Source organism: Euphorbia lathyris, chromosome 2 (assembly GCF_963576675.1).
Source record: "Euphorbia lathyris chromosome 2, ddEupLath1.1, whole genome shotgun sequence".
Classification (NCBI taxonomy): Eukaryota; Viridiplantae; Streptophyta; class Magnoliopsida; order Malpighiales; family Euphorbiaceae; genus Euphorbia; species Euphorbia lathyris.
The window spans coordinates 34,001,971-34,023,436 of record NC_088911.1 but is presented as its reverse complement, the minus strand read 5'-3'; the positions used below and the strand labels follow the sequence as shown (position 1 = coordinate 34,023,436).

The following is a 21,466-nucleotide window of genomic DNA, read 5'->3' as shown; positions in this document are numbered from 1 at the left end:
TTATGATGACAATCATCACATAAAAAGATGACATCTTGTATAGCTCACTCCACCACCACTAAAATTGTAAGAGTCAAAGAATAAACGTGAATAAGTCAGAAGAAAGTCTGTGCAAATTTCAGTGTGTCAAAATGAATCCTTAACTTTGATTCGACGGCGTTAATTTCCAATCTCCGCCAGTAAATAAATGAGACGGGGAAAAATCAAAATAATACTAACAATTATTTCCACCTAGAAATTACCAAGTTAATTTCATTAAAACTATTCTTATTAAGAATAAAATATAAAAAACAGAAATATCTTTTATCGAACGGCATTCATTTTGTGTGGCCTGGGCGAAACGACTCAATATCTGTCTCTCTCTAGTCTCTCTCTCTAGATTATCTCTTCACCTTCATCTCCGTCGTTCAAATCGATCGCTTATTTGTCCAAATTCAAAGTTTCTGTTTCGCCATACCTAAACTAAAGCGCTTATCAGCTCAACCAGGGAGTCTTCAAAGATTTTTAGCTCAACGCCTTGCTCTCTATTTCTCTTCTCTATCGTCACCTCTCTTGTCGATTCCAGTGAAAGAGGTGTTAATTTGAGCTCTTCACTTCTTTGTCTCTTTGCATGTATTTTACGTCTTCAATGCCTAATATTAATTCAATGAGATTGCTTCGCTCCGATGCTTCGTTGTAGAAATGGCTTCTGTTGCTTCCTTGTCAGGTAAGTCCGCTTTATTAAAGGATACTCTCAATTCTAATTAGAAAATTTTCCATGGAATTGTTTTACAATCCTTAGTTTCCCTAAAGCCTGGATTTCTGCTGTTTAATTCTGGTTAGCCTCTTGTTCAGATACTAAATTGTGAGAGTTGGAGGGAAATTTTGTTTTTGAACGCCAATTTTGTATCATTCATGGATCAAAATTACCAGTGACTTATTGACTTTAGAAGCAATTCAATTTCATATCCTCTTTATGGCCTTGTTTTATTTAATTTTTTTTCTTCTTCCATGTTTTAGATTAAACTAATCTGAATTACAATTCAGCGATTTTTCATAGGATATACATTTTTATTTTCCTTTTTTTTGTGTGTAATTGTGTGTTTGCTTGCTTTTTAGCATCCCTGGAATGCGTGAACTTATGTAAGTTATCAAAAGGAGAAGTTAATGGGAGATATTACTGTAGCATGCTCTCATGCGCGTGGAAAGCTCCCAGAGTCTTGACAGGGTCTCTTGCAAGCACTGCTCATCCTGCTCAGTGTTCCTCATTGTGGTCTGGGCAAGATGATAGAAGGAATCAGTCCAAACATGTAAGTTTTTTAAACTGCTTCAGTGCTAGTACACCGAATATCTTTGCATACCATAGTAATTGGGAAGACTTGTTCATCGTTTCATTTAAAAGTTCAAAAAAGAATTTGCATCAGGATTGAGAAGGAAGAGGGAGTAACTGACTGTTTACTTTTCTTTTGGGAAATTAGCGACTTATCTAGTTAGCCAATGGAAGTGACTGAAAGAAAGTTGTATGAGATGAACTATCTGGATAAAGAATTAATTTCAGCGGGTTTGTTATTATGTCGCTGAAACAGTGAAATTAAACTCCCTCTAATTTAATTCCTTATTTGTAAGCAACTTCTTATTTGGAAGCAAAAAGATAAACTATTCTTGTGATTTGCTACCTTAAAATTTCAAATTTGTGAAAATCCCCTTTTATATTTTTGTTTAATACTTATATCTCATCCTCATAAGTTTGTACGAAAAATTATTAGTGGTTACCTCAGTAATTTTTGTGATCTAGATATCAGAGCAAATTCAAGTGCACATTTGATATTGTTTTTAGTTATACTGCAGAGGGCAATTACAGCAATGCAACGCTAAATCTCCTCATTAGCACATACTATCTACACCACGATTCTGTGGTCTTATTGCAATTTTTTTTATATGAATTAGTGCTCATGTTCATTTATGCTATTACCAATTCAATGTTATGCTCTTTCCAGAAATGTGAAACCATTGAAATAAGAAGTTGTGATTCTGTTGATGCTTTTGGGTCCTCATTTGTTGGGAGACTCCCTAAACGGCGATGGAAACTTTTTTGTTCTTCATCCATTTACTCGGGAGTCTTAACTGAAGTTACTCCTGAAACATTGTGGGAGGTAAATTGCAAATGTCCCTTCCATCTCTATCACCTTATCTTAATTTGAAGAAGGATTGCTTCCTTTATAGGTTGGCTTATGCTCTTAATTAAATGATTGCATCAGGATCTTAAGCCTAGTGTTTCATACCTCCCACCAAAAGAGTTGGAATTGGTTCAGAATGCCCTTAAGGTATCCCTATGCTCTCAAGAATTTTGGTAGAGCATACTGGCAAACTTGTTCATGTGATAATTTTTCTTTTTATTATTGGTACAGCTAGCTTTTGAGGCCCATGATGGTCAGAAAAGGCGCAGTGGAGAGCCATTCATCATTCATCCAGTGGAAGTTGCACGCATTCTAGGAGAACTAGTGAGTTAATCAGAATTTAAGAGTATGTCCATACCTAGAATCTACTTTTAACTTGCAGTTTACAATCTAAGAGACTGTAACTTACCTATTCTGTTAGGAATTGGATTGGGAGTCGATTGCTGCTGGATTATTGCATGATACTGTGGAAGATACAAATGTTGTTACTTTTGAAAGAATAGAAGAGGAATTTGGTCTTACTGTGCGCCGCATTGTGGAAGGCGAGACTAAGGTGCTATACTTCATGGGTATACTGGTGTTCTTTAGTAGCTTAAATATCATTGTAGACAACCTATACATGTTTTGAGCACATATCGAGTTAAGTTTTTTTTTCTCTGCTGCTAGGTGTCCAAATTGGGGAAATTGAAGTGTAAGAATGAAAGTGATTCAGCACAAGATGTAAAAGCTGATGATCTGCGACAAATGTTTCTTGCTATGACAGAAGAGGTGATTTATTCCTCACTCATTGTTTTTCCAGCCCTGCTAGCTATTATGATAACTAATTTAGAAATGAATGATGATTTTTCAGGTTCGTGTCATTATTGTCAAATTAGCTGACAGGTTACACAACATGCGTACACTTTCCCATATGCCACCGCACAAGCAGGTATCTTTAAAAAGAAAACTGAAGTTTTTCATTAAGCATTTATTTATGGTCCTAAACAGTACCACATCGTATACAGTCCAGCATTGCAATGGAAACACTTCAAGTCTTTGCTCCTCTTGCAAAACTGTTAGGAATGTATCAAATCAAGGTATATACACATATACTAGCTTTCCACTGGTCAAATTCTGTTCTATTATTTGATGTCAAGTTGAGTACAATTATTTGCTGCTTACACCCTTCTTTATATATATATATATATATATATATATATAATCTTATGGAAAAATCTACTTTTGTAATGTTAAATTTAGATATTTAAATTGCTTGTGCTTTGTTAGTTTACATTTGACAAGGGGCATATATGAATCTGAAGTCCAAGTCCTTGTTGAGAATAAATAATCCAGTTATGTCATATGATATAAATGTGAATAACAACTGTTTGAGGTTATGATTTTGTTCGCTTGAGTAGAATTATTTGCATTCACTGCAGTGCAGATGCATCATTTATATATGATAAGCCAACACTGCTAATTATAATAAACCTCTTCTTATGTCAAAGCTCCAAGTATTTGGGATGGTTGGGTGCATTTTGTGATCTTACATATCATCATCTAATAATATATTGTAGGCTGAGCTTGAAAACCTATCATTCATGTACTCAAATCCGGAAAATTATGCTAAGGTCAAGATGAGGATTGCAGAGCTCTACAAATACCATGAGAAAGAGCTTGTAGAGGTGATTTTTTTTCTTAATTAATTATATCATGCCTTTTTTTTCACTGCTCATGAAGTTATATTAGGCTGGAGTGGAAATTTTAGCCCTATAGTATGGGCATGCAAAGTTTGTGGTCCTTGAGGTAGTCATACATCAATGTGGTTGTTGCTTAATATTGTTTATTTTGCTTAGGCGAATAAAATTTTGAGAAAGAAGATTGAGGAGGATCAGTTCCTAGACCTTATGACTGTGAAGATCGAAGTTCGCTCTGCATGCAAGGAGCCTTATAGGTGAAGCCATGATTAGTATTTCTTATATATTTGGATTTTGTTGATTTACATATGTACCTTTTTTCTCTAAACATGTAATGCTCATAATAATATCTTATTAATATTTGCTGAAAGATTTGATGTTTTCTTGCAGACTACTATATTACATTATGTGATAATCAATAGATTATAGGTGTAAGATATTTTTACAATGCTGAACAAAGGCTCAACTACAATCATAATATAACTCCTTATATTCGCACTGCGTGTGTCCAAAGGAACTTGTTATTGTGAATTATTCCTTTTGAGTCTGAGAAGGTTGAGGTTGATGACCCTGTGATTCGTGTACATTGATTGTGAGACCAGTATTCTGTGATGAGAGTTTCATATAATTCCTCCAGATTGTATTTGCTATGAGAATTTGAGAAATCATCCACCTGGACTTTTTCTCTTATGGTTTTCCTTGTCACAGCTTTTAATTGGAATTTTTTTTGTTTTATTTGCTTTCAGCATTTACAAAGCAGTGCTCAAGTCCAAAGGTTCAATCAATCAAGTTAACCAAATAGCACAGGTCTTTTTTATATGTTCCTTGAACCATCATTCAACATATTTGGCAATGATTTGTTTCTTAAACTTTGTGTTTTCTTGTTGAAATATTGCTCCTTTTGGTTGCACCAGCTGCGGATTATCATAAAGCCAAAACCATGTGTTGGAGTTGGGCCTCTGTGCACTCCACAGCAGGTGAATCCATGTCCTTTTGAACTTTTTCCCTATGAAATGTGTGTTGTCTTCTGCCGCACTAGTGTACAGTATTGCTTATTCTCATTGCCCCAAATTGCAGATATGTTACCATGTTCTTGGTTTAGTACATGGAATCTGGACCCCTATTCCGAGATCTGTATGTCTTTTTCTTTCCTCTTCTTTATGGTGTATATGATGTGTTGAAAACAGCTGCAAATATTATAGGAATATTGGTATAATTCTTGTAACAGATGAAGGACTACATTGCAACCCCAAAGCCTAACGGTTATCAAAGTCTTCATACAACTGTAATTCCGTTTCTGTATGAGAGCATGTTCAGACTCGAGGTTCAGGTACTATGCAATTTAACTTCATTATCCCCTGCTAATTTTCTCTTCGTATTCATTTTCGTTAGCTTTGTCACGTTTAATTGTGTGAGGTTATTGTATCTATTAATTGCAGCAAATTTTTCAAGGAACTTCTAGATTTTTATTTTGAAATATTGATATTTTCATTTTGCTGGATAATTTAGATGCCAACTGTTTTTGACAGATTAGAACTGAAGAGATGGATCTGATAGCTGACAGAGGCATTGCTGCTCATTACAGTGGGAGAGTATTTGTTACAGGTTTAGTGGGACATGCAATGCCAAATGGTAGAAGTTCAAGAGCAAAAGCTGTCTGTCTGAACAATGCAAACATTGCACTGAGGGTAATTCCATTTTTCCTTTATATAGAATATGATAGCCAGCAGACATCCTTAAGGAACTGCTATACGATCTATTAAAATGCCCTCTGACTTTAATGCTAATTTCATGGATGAAGTTCTTTCTTTCCTCCAGATTGGCTGGCTCAACGCAATTAGAGAATGGCAAGAGGAGTTTGTTGGTAATATGAGCTCTAGAGAGTTTGTAGATACCATCACTAGAGATCTGTTAGGTAGCCGTATCTTTGTATTCACCCCAAAGGGAGAGGTAAAGTGTTCTGCCACTTATTGGTCAGAAAGAGTGGTCTGACAAGTTGGGAAATTGTGAATTGCACTGCTATTAATATTTATTTGTAAATTGCGTGCAGATAAAAAATTTGCCAAAAGGAGCAACTGTGATTGACTATGCTTATATGATACACACAGAAATTGGCAACAAGATGGTGGCTGCCAAGGTATCCTTTTCAGATTGATTCTTGTATGTTAATCTGTTAACTGCAAATTTAAGAAAATAAAAATGTAGTCTAAGAGCATTTCTCACTTAGGAATTGTTAGAAAATATTTTCTGCAATAGAAAAAACAAAAGAGGAGAAATTTTTATTGTCCTAAGAACTTTTCATTTACTAGCTGAAGGTTCTCTTTACACACGCACACATATATATACATATATATATAATTTTCTTTCTAGTTAAGTGGTTAAAAAAGAGGGAAATCTGGCTTTCTGCATTTTTAATAAAAGATTTAGTGAAGCCAAGGTTTTGTTTCCCTTTTCTTTTTTCTAGAAGAGTGTAGAACTTTTCATGAGGAAATATGTTTTCTATCAAATGAAAAGAGGAGCAAAATAAGATGGATGGCATAGGACTAGTTGAGATAGTTTTAATTCAATTTTCTTTTTTCCTGAAGGTCAATGGCAATATTGTCTCTCCCGCACATGAACTAGCTAATGCAGAAGTTGTGGAGATAGTCACCTACAACGTAAGTATTTGTCATCTCTGCTATACCCTCTTGTATTCTTTCCACTATATTCCGATTATCTGGAGAGTGGAGGTACAAATACTAATAGTGTGCTCTGTGGAATAATTCTTAGAACATGCGGAAACTTAATGCTCTCTCTGTCCCATAAATAGGCTTACAAATATTTTCACACAGATTACTACGAGTTAATTAATGTAGTTAAAGAGTGATTTTTTGGATTAATACCCTTATATTATTATAATTGACTAAATTAATATTAGATAATTTATGCAAAAGACTTTAAATTAAAATTGTATTTTTTTTTTTTTAAAATAAACTAATCTTGTAGGGTTCAAAATAATAGATATGAAGTAGAAGTTCAATATATTTACAAAACGTAAAAAATTATCAAATTAGGCAATGATTAAACTTTCAGACTTTTTATATCTGTCTCTAGTTTATTTGACTTGTTTGTAACAATAAAATCTAAATATGGGGATAACAGGAAATTTAACTAATTATAATGTTCTAAGAAAGGAAACTGTATTACATTTTGGGACAAATGAAAAATGAATTTGCATCTGATTTTCTTTTTTATTTGTGTGGGAGTGACCCATGAAGTCTGCAACCTCTTTTTTTCATTTCTGATATTATATCTCAAAATATTTAACATCCTGCTATTTCATATCTCCAGGCACTCTCTAGTAAATCCTCTTTTCAGAGGCATAAGCAATGGCTGCAACATGCAAAAACACGTAGTGCCAGGCACAAAATTATGAAAGTAAGTGTAATCATTATTATATAGATTGATTTTTTTTCCCCTTAGTGCTTTGAAGTCTGAGAAAAAAATCATCTGATCAGTTCTTAAGGGAGCAAGCAGCACTATCAGCGGCTGAAATAACAGCAGATACAGTAAATGATTTTATAGCTGATTCGGAAGAGGAGAGTGAGGTAGAAGAGCTTGCAGATAATTCCAAATTGAACAGACCCCTGTGGGAGAAAATCTTCAAGAATGTTGTGGGAAATGGAAAATTTGCACATCAAGGGAAGTACTCTAAAGATCCATTACCTTGCAGCAATGGAACTATTTGGGTCCCGAAAGTCAATGGAAACCACAATAAGCAATTGCAGCATGCAACTTTTGAGGCCAAGGGGGATCTATTATCACAAGGAAATGGTGTTGCCAAGGTTATGCAATCTCATGTTCCAACATACAAGGAAGTCTTGCCTGGTTTAGAAAGTTGGCATGCAAACAAGATCGCATCTTGGCACAGTGTTGAAGGGCATTCAATCCAATGGTTTTGTGTGGTATGCATAGATCGGAAAGGTAACATTTCCTTCAAGGTGGAATGCTGGTAATTAGTTTTCATATTATCTTCTTAGGTGGTTTGAAAAGATTAGAACACTATAGATGCTGGTGAAGTGCTGGGTCTGGTTAGCAAAAGGCAACAAGATATATGCCAAACACTTTTTCCCATGTGAAATATCAAATAAGGCTGTGTATGGTTGGGAAGTGATAACTTAGGAGGAAATGTATATAGGCTGTAATATTTGCTTGTTTCAATATAGGAAAGAGTAGGTGCACATAATTGGCTAGCTACATATCCTCCCTACTTTTCATGCTCCCAACCAAGGATAGCCCCTACGGAACCAATCAGCACTTCTTTTGAATCATTTGCTTAGCAGCTTGGTTTGTCATTTCAATTGAACATTAATGGACTGTCAATAGTGAATATCCAGTTGTGTTACAGGGAAGCTATATGATTAATTGCATACTTTTTTTCTGCTGGTTCTTTGTGATGATGTATCAGTTATCCTATATCCTGCGTAACTATTGTAAAAAACATGCCAGGGATAATGGCAGAGGTTACGACAGCATTGGCAGCTGTAGGGATTGCTATATGTTCGTGTGTGGTAAGTTTCATGTTTCATTGAACTGTTGAATACTATTTATTTGGTAATAATTTTTCTCAGTTATGTGACCTGCGTATCTCTACTTCCACTTGCCAGGCTGAGATTGATAGAGGAAGGGGAATGGCTGTCATGTTATTCCATATTGAAGGGAATCTTGATAGTTTGGTAATGTGCCATGAAATTATTCAGTGCAGATTACAGTAAAATTTTCTAGTCCTGATGTGCTTGCTTCTATGTCTTTTAGGTTAAGGCCTGCTCAAATGTAGATCTGGTTCTGGGTGTTTTAGGATGGTCTATGGGCTGCAGCTGGCCAAACTCAATGGAAAGTCCCCGAATTCTTGAATGTTAATACGTTGTCCCAGTGAGCTCAAAGTAGTTTGCCCAGCTTTTGGAAGCTTGGGTAAGAAGTTTTGCCGCCGCCACGAATCCGAGACTCTGGTGCTCTTACATTTTGGATAATTAGCACAATAGTTTTTCATTTATTTGTTGGACAATCATAACAAAATAAAACCAGCAGCAGAACTTTGAGCAATGTCTGTCTCTGGATATTTGGGGCACTGTATATAGAGAAAAAGAGTGATAGTTAGAGTATACACATGTAAAGATCCCCTTTGTGAAGAGAGGAAGGCCAAAGAACTTGCACAGAAGGGTTGTAAGAATACTGGCCATATAGATATTCTGTTTTACTCTCCTATTAAAATGTATTTAGTGATTTTCCAATTCCAACACAAGTTTCTTCATTTTCGTTAACCATTTGATTGTAGCTATATATATATATATATATATATATATACATATATATATATATATATATATATATATATATAGAGAGAGAGAGAGAGAGAATGCATTAAAGATGAAACTTTATTATTATTCTTAACTGAGTACAAGTTATTTTTGTTCACATTACTACACTAGTGCTCACCTGGACCCTGAATGACCAAATGAATTTGATCGTTAGATCTAGGCGGCTTATTAGAATTGGAGATTCAAACCATCTTAAAATTTAGATTTAATAAACTCTATATCTAATAATGAATGACCAAATTCATTTGGTCATTTAGGTTCACGTGAGCATTACTCCACATTGCTATATATCTTTACGAAGAAGACAGATAAGATAGTGAGTTGCAATAGGTAAAAAAAGTAGTGCTATCGATGCCATAATTAGCAAGTATGTTGTTGTTTGCTTGTTCCAGACTGTAAACTCCAGGTCCTCTTCTTTCTTTGTAAATGTTGAATTTGCTCTACTATTAGTGTCTGTGCAACTGTTGATGAAATCTTTTTTGCTGCTGTTGAAGTGACTAAACTCTTCAATTTTGTTGTATTCGTCTTGCTCTGTAGTCTTTGCTGCAGAGAGACGTGAACTTATCATGACTTTCATCAGCTCTTGCGATAGTGCCTCAACCGATTCAGCTGGCCAAATTTCTTCAGCATCGGACCCTGCAGAAGAGCTTCCTATTCCTCCTGAATTTTCTTGGCTTTTCTTCGAGATATGTTCATCATCACTCTCATCAATATCACCACCATCATCCTTTTCATCAATTGAATGTTTTTTCTCCTCCTCCTTGTTGTCATCATCTTCTTCCATGGATTGCACTGGTGAAAACTCATCTTTGCTCAATTTTAAAACATCTTCGCCATCCTCTTCTGCAACTTCATCTATAGCTTGTTCTTCTTCTTCTTCCTTGACTTCAGGTGTAGCCATCAAGGGCGATCCCTTTCCTAAGTTGTCACTACCATCGACTTCCTCAACTGAATTTAATGAAGTTTTCTCTGCACATGTTAATACAGCAATTCGTTCTTCGTCTTCTTCAACTTCGATTTTATCCTCTAGGAGCAACTTTTCTTTTGCTTGTTTGTCCTTCTCTTCATCACCATCTTCTTTGTCAGTCGATTGCACTGATGAAATCTCCTCTATGCTTATCTCTACAGCATCTGTTGCATCCTCTGCAACTTCTTTAACTTCATCTATAGCTTCTTTCTTGACTTCAATTGTTTCGATCAAGGGCGATCCCTTTCCTAAGTTGTCACCATCGTCTTCTTCGACTGAATTTAATGAAGTTTTTTCTGCACATGTTTTCACATCAATCGGTTCCCCCTTTTCTGCAACTTGGATTTTTTCCTCTAAGAGCAACTTTTCTTTTGCTTCTCTTTTCTCCTCCACTTCATCATCATCTTCTTCTGTGGATTGCACTAATGATATCTCCTCTAACCTAGTCCTTTCAGCATCTACTCCATCCCTTTCAGCAATTTCAGTTGTGGCCATTAAGTTAGTCTCCTCGACCGTATCATTCTTGGCAGCTTTGTCCAGTGCATAGGAGGGGTTATTGCGCTCCGGCAATGATAATTCTTCAACCCGGCAATGGTTGCTGCACATTTTGATGCTATCTTGTCTGGAATCATAGGTGAGAGGGATCTCTTGATCATCATTATCAAAACTCTCAAGGCTGCTATTGGTTGTAGAAGAAGGATTCTCTTCCTGAAAGAAATCAGGAAGTCAGTCGTTCATGCAACTCCAAATTTTTATCGTCATTTTCATTCTAGATCGATGCAAATCCCTATGGATCAAAATATGATAACTATAATATTAATAACATACCAATATCAAGCTGGGAGTAGAGGTCAACTCGGATGGATCAATCGGAGTTGCATTCATCTCCGTTGATCCAGTACTTGTACAGCTGAAACATAGTCAAATTTTATTCACAGAAACGTAGCAATATAGTCGAATAAAAAGAGATTGAAATTTTTGGTGCAATTTACGCTAACCATTGATTGTCATGAAAAGTCGTCGGAGATGAAGTTTGAACGATGAATTGCAGCCCTTGACTTGCATTCTCCTCTTTCCGGCTGGTTTTGTCATCGGAATCGCTGGGTCTATTACCTTTCCAGGCAGCAAAAGTTGCCACCAAAGTTCCAACAGCCAAGGCTCCACCGAATAGAATCAGAGCACCAATATTGGCTCCGCCACTTGAAGCTATGGCCATATGTGGATTCCTGGTGCCTTGTTTAAACGCGTTCTTCTCCTTTTCCATGTCTAACGCTCTTCTGTTTTTGTTTGGTTAGGGGTACCGGTAGTGAAGTTAATGTAATCGACGATAATGTTGTGAAGGAGCTAGAAGAAAGGAGTGGGCTAGTAGTGACTTTGGAACGGAGTGAAATATCAAATAAAGATATTGTTTTTGGCATCTTTTAGTTTATTTCCCGTGCTTTCTATGTGGACATTCTTTAATGATTTAATCATAGCAGCTCACCCAACCGCAACCAAATTAGACTCTTTGAGCTTGTTGAAAAATGTAGTAAAATACATCATCCATGTTTTTAATTATTTATCATTCAAACAGCCTTTGCATGAGACTGCCAAAACAGTATTTTTGACTTACATGTTATTAATTTTTCCACAGAATTGTCACGTTTAATACTTTTGAAAAATATATTCTTGTGAACTCTAGACATGAGTATGTTTTAATAGAATTAAAATTTTATTAAAAGAAATTAAATTTTTTGAACTAAATCTCATTAAATCAAAGTTGAGTCACTCAAAATTAAAGTTACCAAATACTGCTACATCTTCTTATGAAACTCATTGATTTTAGTGATGTAGAAACCTTCTTAAGTATCTATGAAAATGTATAAATTATTAGTTATTTGCGTTGTCAATCATGTGGAGTATATTATAGTAACATTTATTTGATTACTTGAATCTGCATGTAGTTTTTATATTTTCTTTTATCTATTCCGTAGGAGTTTAAATTTTTCATTAAATATAAATATAGTTGCTAGGTTTTCTTTACTGAATATTAAATAGTACTAGTAGTTTTATATTAATCATGCTGATTGCATGGTATCGATTTATATTATTTTAATAAATATCTAGCTGCCAACTTCATTTGAGTTTTCCGGTTTTCTTTTAGCTTTTAGTCGGAACTTATTTACGTTGTTTTAGTTTTTTTAATGAATAATTTTTTTTATTGATACTACCGTAAAACCTCTATAAATTAATAATGTTGGGACCATTAAATTTTATTAATTTATGAAAATATTAATTAATCAATAAATTAATATTAATTTATAGAGTGATTTTAAATTATTTTTTTAAATAAATTTTAAATTACTAATTTAATTAAAGTTTTTGTCTAAAATCAATAAATAAATAAAGTTCTTGTCTAAATATATTCATCATATTTTTACATAATAAAATTAAATGTGCATTATATAAGTTAATTGAACTTGAAAAGTTCATTGTACTTGTGTTAAAAATATTCAATATATCATAATTAATGGATTACTATATAAATTTCTATGTATTTAAGAAATTATTGATTTATAGAGATAATAAAACAATGTATTTATAAAGGCTTGTTTCAAAAAATTATTATCTTATTAATTAATTAAAATTGGTCATTTTTTGAACTAACCCAAGTCGGGACCAGAATAAATTATTATTTTAAATAAATTATTAATTTATCGAGTATTGATTTATGAAAGTTTTACTGTATATGAGTGATTGTGGTATGTCTCCTGTATTGTCATGTTTTTTTTTCATGGAAAAATAGAAAAGTTTTGTCATTCACCATATAGATTTGGGCTCATTGAAAGACCATTATGTTATTCCTAGAGAAAAAGACTTATGAGATAGATTCTAAGTGGAGTATGTTTTTCACTGTTGTGTCAAAAATAGTTTCAAACATTGTCTATTGTTGCTTTATCACGATCTATGATATTGAAGAGGCAAAATCAAATTTCTTTGATGTATTTCTGGATTGTAATTTTGTAATTACTTATGCTGAGAGTACTATTTTCCAATTAATTAAACAATTTGTCTTTGTTTCTAATTTTTTTTATTTAGTATATTGAAAGAAGAATTTACAACTTTCATTTTTTTTAGCGATGAAGATTCTGAGGCTACTGTTTTAATTTGAATGGGAGTGATGTGTTCCTATACATTTCATTGATGTATATTTAATTTATACTTTCTCAAGTTGACTTTAAATTTGAAAAGGCTATATTGATAACCTCAACTGTTTAATTCAAAATAAATTATCAAGATTTAATTACTTTAGCTAAATAAATTATCAAGATTTTTTAACTATTTATTTTATATATTAAATTGTTAATATTTATTCAATATCACCTCTTAAATTGAATTTATCACTATATTTATAAAATAAATATATATATTGTTTCAATAATCCTGAATTTTTTTTTTTTGAATTTTTAATAATCCTGATGATTCGCCTTTAATTGAATATTCAATTTCTAAATGAATGTTTGACTAACAGCAAAGAAAAGAATAAAATATGAATCCATCATAATCATAGAAGAATACAAAGTCCGCCACCGCAAATTATTCAACAAGAAAATCAATTTCTTCTTCCAATAGATGTAAGAAAATAAAACAAAGTAATAAATTAGTATGAATCAGCCAAATGAAAGCACAAATAATGAATTAATGATTAATAGCCATTATTAGCGACAGATTTAGGGACGTCGGAGGTATAGAAGAAAGGGCCGACGGTGAACAATTTCATGTTCTTGTCACCGAGAAAACGAGAAGAAGTGAGAAGAGCACCATCTATCCCACTGTTGACATTTGTAGGAACATTACAAGTATTATCATAGGATGGAGATAGCTCTAAGAAAGTCTTGCATTCCTTTATCTTCCAATTCTCTTCAACCTCTTTCGGCGACAAAGTCGCCAAAAAATAACCTTTAGCGTCAGTTGCTTCACTTAAGATGGAGAACGGTGCCGTTTCATATCCATACTCATCAACACCTACACATGTTATTCTTGCCACTGCACCTGTACATACAAAGCTATGTTACTGGAGAAATTCCAATAAAATTGGACCATATTCATTAAAATAAATAAATTAATACTTTCATATAATAACGATGACTGTATATATATTTTTTGTTTTGACGTAGGTACCTTGGAGAGGAATGAATTTGGAGGGTGATTTACAGTAAATAAGACCTTGAACCCCAATTAGTGAGGAGAGCAGTTTTTCCTTTTCCTTTTCAAGCTTGGGCTTGTCTGCTTTGGAGGTGATGGGTCCATACTCAGCATTACCTGCGCTGCTAATAACAGCTAATGACAGAACTATGGAAATAAATGACAAGTGCATTATTTGCGACAAAGCCATATATTAAGGATGGTTTATAGCTGCACAAAATAAAAATTGATATTATCCTTTATTGATAGAAGTATATATATATATATATATATGGGGGAGTGGGATTGTGTAATAAGTGGGTGGCACGATTTATTCTATTTCTATACCAAAATTATGCATTTGTTTCCTGTTTGAGTTTTGCTATACCAATCACTCTCCACCTTTCCCCTTTTTTTTTATGCAAAATAATACACTGATTATCAAGATTAATTGCATGTACCCTTCAATTTAGACAGGCCCTTTTTTTTTTTATTAAGAGCGACTACAGGTTTTAGAGAAGGGAAAAAGTTTAAATAAAAATATTTAGAATTTGATTGAAGTGATTGATTGATTTTTTTATATTGTGATTTTTTTTTGGCTTAAAAATACAATGTGTTTGTATAGAGTTTTGAATAATAAGTAGTGTGTTTTTGTATTTTATTCTGTAAGATTTTTCTGATAATATATTATAAGCTTAAAACATGGTAAATAATAAATGAGAAATTTATGTTATAAAGTAAGACACTTATAATGGTATTATTGAAAAATAAAAGAATTTATCACATTCTCTCTTTGTGATGAGTTTCAAAGGTTTACAAGCTAAAACCTCATATAAAGTCTTAATTAATAACCAATCAGAAGACTCTCATGTGCAAGGAAGGTCCAAATCAAATCGACATGGACATGAGAGCACACTCACATGTAGTGGGAGATGTACAAATGTTGGACATGAGATAGCATGATTCTCATTTTTCATTGGTTGGGTCCATTGCACCCGGTCCGCTGTAGAAGTTCTCCTGGATTGGGCCCTTTCATATTGCCTCCTTTTAGTCCACTTATTTTTTTTTCAACACTCATACTGTCTTTTTAATTCTGAAAAGTGGTTACATGCATGAAAAATACTGGAGCTTAATTCCTGTTTTATAAATTAATTGCTGGACGTTTTTTCCATTCTCATGCTATTTGAATGCTCTTTTCTTCTTCAGTTTGAATACAGAAATATATAAAAAAAGATTAAATATTCGTTTCTCTTCCTATTACATTTTTGTTTTCCGGTGTGCAGAGTTCGAGAAACATTCACTTGTGAGAATAACCCGCGACAATTTTAAGGCTATTTGTGATGCACATTAATCATCGCAATAGCCCGTGACACTAATGCTCAGCGACGCGCTTCAGTCATCGCAATAGCATGTGACACTAATGTTGAAGGACGTGCTTTGTAAATGCACGTTGCAAATTACCTTACCATTTGCGACGTGTCACTATAAATAGTTGCAAATGATAGTTTTTTTTTATTTCAACAAGAAATTTGGACGTATTTCGTTACATGATTTATGAAATTTTGGAATTCATAGAATTTCAGATAAGATTTTAGAAACGATGCCTAATCAAACTAGCCTAATCAAACTAACAATTTCAGATAAAACAGACACCTCATAGTAAAATTAGGGTCAAGCCCAGAATAAAAATACCATTCTATATATTCAACACCATAAAACAAATGAGGGAATCGAAACACTTCTATATTCAACACAACAACAATAGGAAATAAGAAAATTCAATCACTTAATATTGAGACGTAGTACTTCTAGCAATTTTTTCCATTTCATCAAAACATACCGCATTTTCAAAGGAGGAAATTTGAATCACTTAATGTATCATTAATATTTGTTTTAAAATAGTATACTATGTATTGATTTTGCTTACAAAATATTCTGTTGCTAAATCTCGGTTAATTTCCTCCTCCATATATAATGTTCTTGATTGTGGAAAATCATGTAGTGAAAAATGTCAAAATTTCAAGAATATATTAACCAACTTAAGGATTTATTAATTTAGAATAACAACTTCATCAACACTTACCTTTACTAGATTCATAGATTCATACTCTGATGGTGATTTTGCACCATTGCGAACATATAATGCATTATAAAGTAGCCACACTTTGATCTTCTCTCTTGTTAAGCGCACTATGTGTTTTAGATTATTTAAAATAAATTGATTCATCTACGAGTAAATTAACATATAAATTTAGATAAAAAAAAATCAAAAGTATACTTGTCCACTACTCCATGACAACGTATGTTGGCTTTTAGGACGTCCTCTATTCATTTGATAAATTTTAAAAGCCCTACATAAAGGAGTAATATAAACAATATATACATGTTTAAATTACTATAAACAAATAAATTCAAAATAAATAATTAATATAATTCTTGCTATCTTACTTATTTAGGTGTCTCTTAATGCTGAATTTATTAACTCCGAACTTCATGGAATCAAATAAGTACACAAGACATTTTTCTAGAGTGTTGACTCTCGTGATTTTGATTATTACACTATTCATCACAGTTGAACTATTCACTATAATCAGAGTGGTGTAGAATTATGAGAGGGCAATTTTACTCGTTAGGTGAGATTCAACGTGCAATCTGGTCATGGTAATACTTGTAATAAGAATACGAAGAATAAAAAAATTAAATTACTAGAACTGAGATTTTGCTTAGGTAATACAGGAAATTTATGAAAAGTACCATGGGCGAATTCTACTCTACAACTTGCATGTATGACAATAATCGTCAGCGAGTCACACGTATTATGTTTCCATATGCAAATTGAGAATGTATTAAGAGAATCCCAAATTAAAATGTACTAAAATACTAAAAAAAATTAAATTTAAATTCAATTAATGTAATTTATCTATATATATTTTAAATATATAAGTTGAATGCAAAAATTGATTTTGTAAGTTAAACTAGTTCATTTATTTAAAAAAAAAAATGAATTGAAGTATATCTAGTTTTTTTGGTGGAACATAGGATGATTTTTCTTGAAAGTAAAAAAAAAAGGGTTAAGGTGCAAAAATACCCCTAACGTTTTGGGTCAGGAGCAATTTTACCCCTAACGTCTAAAATGGTTCAATTTTACCCCTAACGTTGGAAGCCAAGAGCAATTTTACCCCTAACATTAATAAATTGGGTCAATTTGAGAAATAATTCATCAAACTGTCTTCTCGGTCATGAATCTTGTTATCTACACTTCATATGTGCGTCATTTTATCAGTAACAAATTACAAACATTCGTTGGGATGTGAAAAAAATAAAAAAAAAAATATATCGTCTTTTTGTACGGATTAGACAAAAAAAATTCAAAAAATCCACCGAATTTATAAATATTAATCTCAAATTCTATTATTAAATTATAAAAAACATGAAATCCTTTTTTAAGAACGAATTATTATGCAATTGGCGCAGAATAATGAACAAAAATATCTAGTGTCTGAAATTGACCCAATTTATCAACGTTAGAGGTAAAATTGCTATTGGCTTCCAACGTTAGGGGTAAAATTGCACAATTTTAGACATTAAGGGTAAAATTGCTCTTGGCCCAAAACGTTAGGGTTTTTTTGCACCTTAACTAAAAAAAAAAGTCTAATTTATGGTAGGGTTGGTCTCGGATCCTAAAAATATTACATTATTCGAATATTCGAGGAAAAGAATCTAAACTTGGACGTAATTGTTGATTTATTTTGATCGAACTGGGCGAATTTGGTCAGAAAGAGTCAAATGTGTAAAATGCTTCAAATATCTTACTAGAAGATGGTGTGTACTTAAGTCTAATATTAATGATGAAGAGTTTTAAGTAACTCAAGTCATTGCGGACGCTTGTACCCAATTGGATTGTACCGAACGGGGATACAGATCATCGTGCAATGCTTTAACTGTAAATGTTCATTATGCCATGAACATGTTTTATAAATTCAACGATGAAAAAGGAAGGAGTTGTGATTTCTATGGTCTAGCTATAATCAGAAAAAGCGACCCTTCTGATATTCACTGTGAACTTCCAATTATGATTGCTTATGATTCTTCATTGGCAACCCTTGGGAATATTGTTATGATGTATTTCTATAAAAAAAAATACAAAAATAAACCTTGTGGTTTGGTCGATTTTCAAATATAATTATCGTGGTTTAAAAGTTGACAAACATGTGATTTCATTAGCAAAAACAATCCAAAATGACTAACGGTGTTAAAAAAGAGAATATGACAGTGAAAGTCAAAAAGTTAGAAGGATATTTTTGTATTTTAATATTAAAATCAAACCCCTTACCTAATCCCTAATTGACACCTCACAATCACCTCCTCCTCCTCCTCCTCCTCCCACGTCTTTCTTTAATCTATTTTTTTATCTTATCAACTAATAATGGCAGCATCTTTTCAATTTCTATTCCTGAATCATTAAACTTAGTTCTTGTTGAATACTATTCATTGTCGGAGAATTGCATAATTCGAGACACTAATTTTGGGGATTTCATTTTCATTTCCCCTCTTTCTTTGATGAATAGAACTCGGTCTGAATCGACTAAAACGAGGTGGAAACCACTGGTCGATTCATGTGATACAATATCATAGTGAGCGGATGAAAGGTCCAAAAAAATCGATTTTTGAATTACAAGAATTGAATACTTTGGGGCCTTTGATTTTTCGGAGAAATTTGGGGTTTGGATTGAGTTTGTTTGAAGAATCATTGATGGTGATAGAAAAGTCATGGTTGAAAACCTTGTTGCACCATATAGAGTGAAGAAGAAGATGTTGGGATAAGAGAGTTTGATTCTCGAATTTTAATAAGCATTTTAATGGTGGAAAAGGTGAAGTTGGAAAAGGTGGAGTTGATACTGCAATTCTAATTCTAATTGCAATTTTGAAAATTGTTTCATTCATCTTGTATTAATATGAACACCACAAGGCAACATTCACCACCTTCAATGGTACTAATTATTTATTTGTTTTGAGGTTTATTTATGATAATTAGATAATAAGAGGGTTGATTTATAAAATAAATAAATATAAAGATAAAAAAATACTCAATTGACTTTTAACTTTGATTGTCATTTTGACTTTTTTTTTTTAATATCATTAGTCAGTTTGGACTGTGTTTGCTAACAGAATCAACCTCAATGTACCTATTTATCAACTTTTAAACTACATAGTTTGTTTTTGAAAATGGCTCAAACAACGTGGTTTATTTTTTTACTTTTCTCTTTCTTTGAATGCAAGATCCTCGGGTTGACGTTTCTTTTAAAATTATATATTAGTTGTGTACTCAAGTTTGTAAATTAATATTATAATATTTTTTTTTCTTGTGTTTTAAGTCAATCAAAAGATACTTGTTGTTTTGTCTTCTTATTTCCTTAAGTGTTTTCATTTTAGAGATAAGTACAAAAAAAAAAGTCTGTGGTTTACACCTTTTACAAACGCGAACCTGTGGTTTTTTTTTTACAAAAAGAGGTATGTGCTAAATGCCGTTAGCAAACAGAGGCAAAATTGACTAACAGTGTTAAAATTCAAAGAGAAAAGAGTTAATTTGGTCCTTATATTTATTTATTTTATAAATTAACCCCCTAATTATCTAATTATCACAAATAAACCCCAAAATAAAAAAATATCATCTTCTCCATCTCTTTTTTATTTTTTATTTTTCCTTATTCTTTCTTTCTCTCTCTTCTCTCTCTCTTCTTCTTCTTCTTCTCCTCTCTTCTTTTTCAAAAAAAATTTAAAAAAAGAAGAAGAATAAGGAAGAAGAAGAAGAAGAGAGAAAGAAAGAAAGAATAAGGAAAAATAAAAAATAAAAAAGAGATGGAGAAGATGATATTTTTATTTTTATTTTTTGATTTTGGGGTTTATTTGTGATAATTAGATAATTAGGGGGTTAATTTATAAATAAATAAATATAAGGACCAAATTAACTCTTTTCTCTTTGAATTTTAACACCGTTAGTCAATTTTGCCTCTGTTTGCTAACGGCATTTATCACATACCTCTTTTTATAAAAAAAAACCCACAGGTTCACGTTTGTAAAAGGTGTAAACCACATACATTTTTTTTGTTCTTATCCCTTCATTTTATATAGTTATTATTGATGCAAATCGATCAATGTAGTATTTATGATATTAATATAATATTTATAACGAGAGAGATAATGTAAACTCATCTCTTCTCTTTACTCCTACGGTACCAAATAAGCCAAAATGTTTCTCAAACACTTATTGTAAATTCTCTCTACTTCCATTATTATGTATGATATAGATATACAAAAACTTAATTCCAGTCTAAAACTTGATAAAACAACTATATAAATACTTCATCGTCCTTGATATTTTTTGCAATTTCCGATCATATAATTAAGGGAAAAGTATAAAAATAAACCTTGTGGTTTGAGTCATTTTCAAACATAGAATATGTGGTTTAAAAATTGACAAACATGATCTTGAAGTTCATTCCGTTAGCAATCACATACCAAATTCACTAATGATGTTAAAAAAAAGTCAAAAGCCAAAAGGAAAAGAGCTAATTTTGTCCTTATATTTATTTATTTTATAAATTAACCCTCTTATTATCTAATTATCACAAACAAACCCCAAAATAAAAATAAATATCAAATACACTATCTTCTTCATCTCTCTTTAGTTTTTAATTTTTTTAAAATTTTTTGTTTTTTTTATCTCTTCTCTCTCCTTTTTGTTAATTTTTCTCTCTCTAAAATTAATTGATTGGAGAGAGAAAAAATGTTTGAAATACAAGAGTACCAAATTGATTAAATTTCTAATCTATAAGAGTACCAATTTGATTAAATTTCTAAAATCAATTTCTAATGTAATTAGTATTTTCCTTTATTTATTTTAAATACTGAATGACTTTTGAGTAAACAAACATGTATAGCATTTGAAAATTATGAATTCTCCACTCAAACCTTGGAATGAATTGATTTCCATCTGTTCCAGTCAGGTCTTGTACACATAATTTCGTCTTCATTGATCTTAACATTACCTCTGCACAATTTGAAAGAGAGTATTGCAGCAGGAGACAATCTTGAACATGTGTTCATGTACAATACTGACAGCATTTTGCAACCTTCTCTCAATGA

At 32.4% G+C, this 21,466-nt stretch overlaps 3 protein-coding genes across 3 annotated transcripts; 1 reads left to right on the top strand and 2 right to left on the bottom strand.

The window, feature by feature from the left end:
• The first annotated feature begins 317 nt into the window (after positions 1-317).
• On the top strand, positions 318-9,132 carry LOC136217721 (putative GTP diphosphokinase RSH1, chloroplastic). The gene is made up of 24 exons (XM_066004362.1): positions 318-706; positions 1,099-1,289; positions 1,977-2,132; positions 2,238-2,303; positions 2,388-2,480; positions 2,578-2,709; positions 2,823-2,924; positions 3,007-3,084; positions 3,161-3,232; positions 3,713-3,820; positions 3,992-4,089; positions 4,579-4,639; positions 4,747-4,809; positions 4,910-4,966; positions 5,061-5,162; positions 5,362-5,520; positions 5,651-5,782; positions 5,883-5,969; positions 6,418-6,489; positions 7,163-7,249; positions 7,330-7,795; positions 8,321-8,382; positions 8,479-8,547; positions 8,627-9,132. Exons 1-24 carry the CDS (start codon positions 682-684, stop codon positions 8,729-8,731), a joined length of 2,643 nt encoding a protein of 880 aa, XP_065860434.1. The 5' UTR covers positions 318-681; the 3' UTR covers positions 8,732-9,132.
• Positions 9,133-9,228: 96 nt separating this feature from the next.
• Positions 9,229-11,644, bottom strand: LOC136217720 (uncharacterized). The gene is made up of 3 exons (XM_066004361.1): positions 11,155-11,644; positions 10,985-11,066; positions 9,229-10,864 (listed from the first exon to the last, which is right to left on the bottom strand). Exons 1-3 carry the CDS (start codon positions 11,418-11,420, stop codon positions 9,473-9,475), a joined length of 1,740 nt encoding a protein of 579 aa, XP_065860433.1. The 5' UTR covers positions 11,421-11,644; the 3' UTR covers positions 9,229-9,472.
• A 2,052-nt stretch (positions 11,645-13,696) lies between these two features.
• On the bottom strand, positions 13,697-14,688 carry LOC136220645 (protein SEED AND ROOT HAIR PROTECTIVE PROTEIN-like). The gene is made up of 2 exons (XM_066008441.1): positions 14,318-14,688; positions 13,697-14,188 (listed from the first exon to the last, which is right to left on the bottom strand). The coding sequence occupies exons 1-2, from the start codon at positions 14,529-14,531 to the stop codon at positions 13,842-13,844; spliced, it is 561 nt and encodes a 186-aa protein (XP_065864513.1). The 5' UTR covers positions 14,532-14,688; the 3' UTR covers positions 13,697-13,841.
• Between the last annotated feature and the right edge of the window lie 6,778 nt (positions 14,689-21,466).